Source organism: Gavialis gangeticus, unplaced genomic scaffold, assembly GCF_001723915.1.
Source record: "Gavialis gangeticus isolate Ggan-Ray unplaced genomic scaffold, GavGan_comp1, whole genome shotgun sequence".
Classification (NCBI taxonomy): domain Eukaryota; kingdom Metazoa; phylum Chordata; order Crocodylia; family Gavialidae; genus Gavialis; species Gavialis gangeticus.
In genome coordinates, this window is record NW_017729031.1 from 101669321 (window position 1) to 101673365 (window position 4045).

Below are 4045 nucleotides of genomic sequence, written 5' to 3' on the forward strand. Positions count from 1 at the left end.
GCTTTGGTGAGGCCACAGCTGGAGTGCTGCGTCCAGTTCTGGACTCCACAATTCAAAAAGGATTTAGAGAAACTTGAGAGAGTGCAGAGGAGAGCCATGCACATGATCAGAGGTCAGGAAAACAGACCTTATGATGAGAGGCTGAAAGCCATGGGACTCTTCAGCCTAGAAAAGCGCAGGCTCAGGAGTGATCTGATGGCCACCTATAAGTTTATCAGGGGTGCTCATCAGGATCTGGGGGAAAGTCTGTTCACCAGAGCACCCCAAGGGATGATAAGATCAAATGGTCACAAACTCCGCTGCAACCAATTCAGGCTGGACATAAGGAAGAACTTCTTTACTGTCTGAGCCCCCAAGGTTTGGAATAGACTGCCACTGGAGGCAGTTCAAGCACCCACTCTGAATGCCTTCAAGACACATTTGGATGCTTATCTTGCTGGGATCCTATGATCCCTGCTGATTTCCTGCTCATGGGGCAGGGGACTGGACTTGATGATCCTCTGGGGTCCCTTCCAGCCCAAATGTCTATGAAATCTATAAAATAGAGCCCCTGCCCCTCTCAACTAACAGAGCCCCTCCACTACCCTCCAACAATAAAAAACCTGATCCCCCATGTCAAAACTATGTACAACAGTTTCAGTCTCTGTTTGCAAGTCCCAGAGTCTTGGGGAAGCCGTGGGGTGGGGCCATCAAGGGGACAGGCACGTGGCACTACAGCCTCTCACCAGTCCCTCATGAATCAAGGGGGCCACAGTGACCACAGCAGGCAGGGAGCTTGTCTCTGGGTGATGGGGGCCAGGGCTTCTCTGGGGCAGGCCGCTCCAACTCCAGCTGCCCAAGTCCAGGGCCAACAGGGCCAGCACCCCATTCTTGTGGGTGCCACTCCTAGCACCTTCAGCTCAATGCCCATGTGGAGCCAGGACAAACAGTGAGCCTGGGCCCAGGCAGGTGGCAGCAGACTCAGGGCTCCTGAGGGTGAGAGTCGCTGGAGGAATTCCTCCCAGCCCCAGGCAGGGGCCTGCTGTGGAGCAGTGGGTGAGTACCAGGGGCCCTTCAGGGCCACAGACAGGGACTGAGCAGTGGGAGGCACAAACGCAAACGCCAGGCCCAGGAGGGTGTCCAGGGTCCAGTGGTCATCATCTGTGTCCTCCACTACCCAGGCCTGGATGGCCACTTGCTGCCTGAGCAGCTGGATCTGTTCCTGCTCCAGGGCCAGGAGATCAGTTCAGAACTCCCACTCCGCCTGGTCCCATGTATCCTCCTGGGTGGCCTCCCAGGTAATATCCTCCTCCTGCTAGGACTGTGCCTACACCTCCCACTCCTTAGCCACCTCCACCAGCCGCTGGAGCAGGAGGGTCCAATCTTGTGTGTGTCACTGGCGCAGCTGGTGCATGCAGAGGGCTCCAGAGCCATGTGATGGCAACCTGGAGTCCACATCCCTGCTTGGGCTGGTGGCCTCTCCCCCACATCCAGATGCTGCCCCTGCAAAGACAAAAGACAGCAGCCTTTAGTGAGTTTGCAACATTTCAGAGAGAAGATGCTCTGCACCAGAGGCCATGTGCTGCCCAGCCTGAGATTCATGGGACCATGGTATGTCCCACTGGGCAGACCCAGGCACAGGTGACCACCAGCTGAGCCCCCCGTTCCTGCTTTCTCCCCTGGGACTGGCGGGCCACCGAATGCCTGCTTCCCCCACCTCCTTCTCAGGACAGCACAGGTCAGCTGCTGCCATAGCTCCAGACCCTGCTTCCACACTCTTCCCTTGCAGGCCAACTGCTCTGCTGCACTGCCACCCAGCCCAGGGCTCCTGGGCTCAGGGCACGTAGTGCTCCTTGACAATTGGGGTAAGAAGCTGGTTGTACCCACACACTCCCCACTAAGGGCCGGGCTCCACTCCCTGCACCACCAGTGTCCCTGAGTGTGCCCCTACTGTATGTACCCTGGGTGGTGTGCAATGCGCTGTTTGTGCAGGCTCAGGGGGATCTGACCCACTATGCCCTGGTGCTGCTGATCCTCCTGGTGCCCCCAGTGCACCTGGTTTGGAACCCTGAGCTATGACAGCATGGGAGGCAAGCCTGGGCTGCCCTGCAACCTCCGCCATTTCCTAGAGGGCTAGCCGTGGCAGTGCTACATGTCCCTGCCCCCCACTATCAAGGAGGACATCACTACCAGCATTGGCACCTTTCTCGGCATGAGAGGCCTGTGCCCACCCAGCTGTGGGAATGCAGGCTGATGAATAAGGTTTTGAATGGTGTCCTGCCTCTCTGCATGCTGGTTGGGGGGAACCCAAGGCCAGGTGAGTGTGAGTGGGCTGGGTGAGGAGGGGCATCAGAGGCAAGAGCAGGGGTAGGGACTGGGGGGCCAGGGACAAGGGCAGGGGCCAGGGTGGGGACTGGGGATTGGAGGGCCCTCCCCCCAGTGTGGGACTTACCCCATGGCCAAGGTTGGCATGGCTGGTGGCTCAGCATGAGCCTCTCCATTGGTGATGGCATCCAGCTGCATCCAGTGTCTGCAGCCCGCGGTGTGCTGGAGGCTGGTGCTCAACCAGGGCCGCCCCCCGGGGATGAGCTGGTGCTGCTAGCAGCGACATGTCCAGCTGCTGCCTTGGTCCCTGCACAGCCCAAGACCCTACCACAAGGAGCAGCTGGCTAGGGCTCCCTGAGCTGCTAGTGGATATAGAAGCTAGGTAACTGGGAAGCACCTAAGGGCCCTTCCTCTGGTGATCTGTCGCTGGAGGGATCAGGGTGGGGTGGAGCCTCAGGCAGGCCACCTCTGCTGGTGAAAACTGCAGGGTTGCGGCCTGGGTCCTGGGGTACCAAAATGTTGGTCAGCTGCCACATAAAGGGCATGGTCTTAGGGGCATGACCGGACCAATGACTGTAGTCAGTCACAGCCACCCACTGTGTCCACAAAGCCTGATATTTATGCAGGACTGCCACACCAATTGGGAGTGCCTGCGCTGCCACATCCCACCTGACAAGGCCTCATAAACGTGGGTATTTGAACACCCACCCCACGCAAAGTGCCTCTGGACCTCTGCATCACCCCAGAGCACTACGAGGTCTCCAATCTCTTCCTGGCTCCAGCTGGGGCCCCAGGTGGATGGCATGAGCATGCACGAGTGGGAGGGACCAGGCCTCGATGAGGAAGATGCAGAAGACATTGTGCATCCTGTGCCAACTCTCTGGGCCTCCACGCAGTTGCTCCTGTGTTGCCAGCCCTGGGCAGCTGCCAACAGTGCCCAGAACAGGGGTACAGCCAGAGACTGAGAGCCACATGGCTGAGGCTATACCCCATAGCATCTGCAGTGCCAGGGCAGGCTGCTGGGGGTGAGCAGCAGGAAGCTGGTGCAGAGGCAGCCATCAAGCAGCCCCGAGGAGCTATTAGGGCTGGCCACAGGGTGCAGCAGGCTTTTTCAGCACCCATCTGGCCTGACAGGAGTGCCCTGGCACCTGTGTGGCCTGGAAGCAGTTCTGGCTTCCAGCCAATACAGGCTAGAAGCCTGTGTCCTGTCCAGGGGGGCACATGGGACTGGCAGTGCTCCTGTAGAGTGCACAGGCTCCTTTAGAGTCCTGGTGTGTGTACCTCAGGGCACAAAAAGGCTGTAGGTTTTTATAGCCTGCATCTAGGAGCTGCCACAGAGGCAGCCCAGCCCTAGGGCAGGAGAGGCTTCCAGCCAGGAGCCCTAGGGCTGGGCTCAGGCAGACCCTCTAGTGGCAAGGCAGACCTGGCACTAAACTTAGTGCCAGGTCATGTCTACACATACATTACTGTGTATTAACTAATCACAACTAAATTTGATACTTGTATTTGGAGGTATCAAATTTAGTCACAACTACCCATTTTTACAGTGCAGTAAGAGCCTGCATGGTAAATTAAACTAATGAGCATTAACACATGTCATGTAGACGCACCCATTGAGTACTTCAGACTTTTCTGCATCCTGTCACTAGGCTGCCTCCCCCATTCAGTAAGGAACCCATACTTTCCCTGATCCTCCACTTGTTACTGACATACTTATATAAATCCTTCTTTTTACCCTTCG

At 57.4% G+C, this 4045-nt stretch overlaps 1 protein-coding gene across 2 annotated transcripts in view; it reads right to left on the reverse strand.

Annotated features, from left to right (window-relative positions):
- The window catches only part of LOC109302009, a 25181-nt gene that overhangs the window by 19270 nt on the left and 1866 nt on the right, over nucleotides 1–4045 (reverse strand). The window contains exon 2 of one of the 2 annotated variants that reach the window (XM_019523462.1): nucleotides 565–1482. The exons of the other annotated variant lie outside the window; for it this stretch is intronic. Within the exon in view, the coding sequence (XP_019379007.1) occupies nucleotides 1373–1482 (110 nt within the window). The 3' untranslated portion in view covers nucleotides 565–1372. Of the gene's footprint in view, nucleotides 1–564; nucleotides 1483–4045 lie in introns of those variants that run through there. 2 annotated transcript variants of the gene reach the window in all.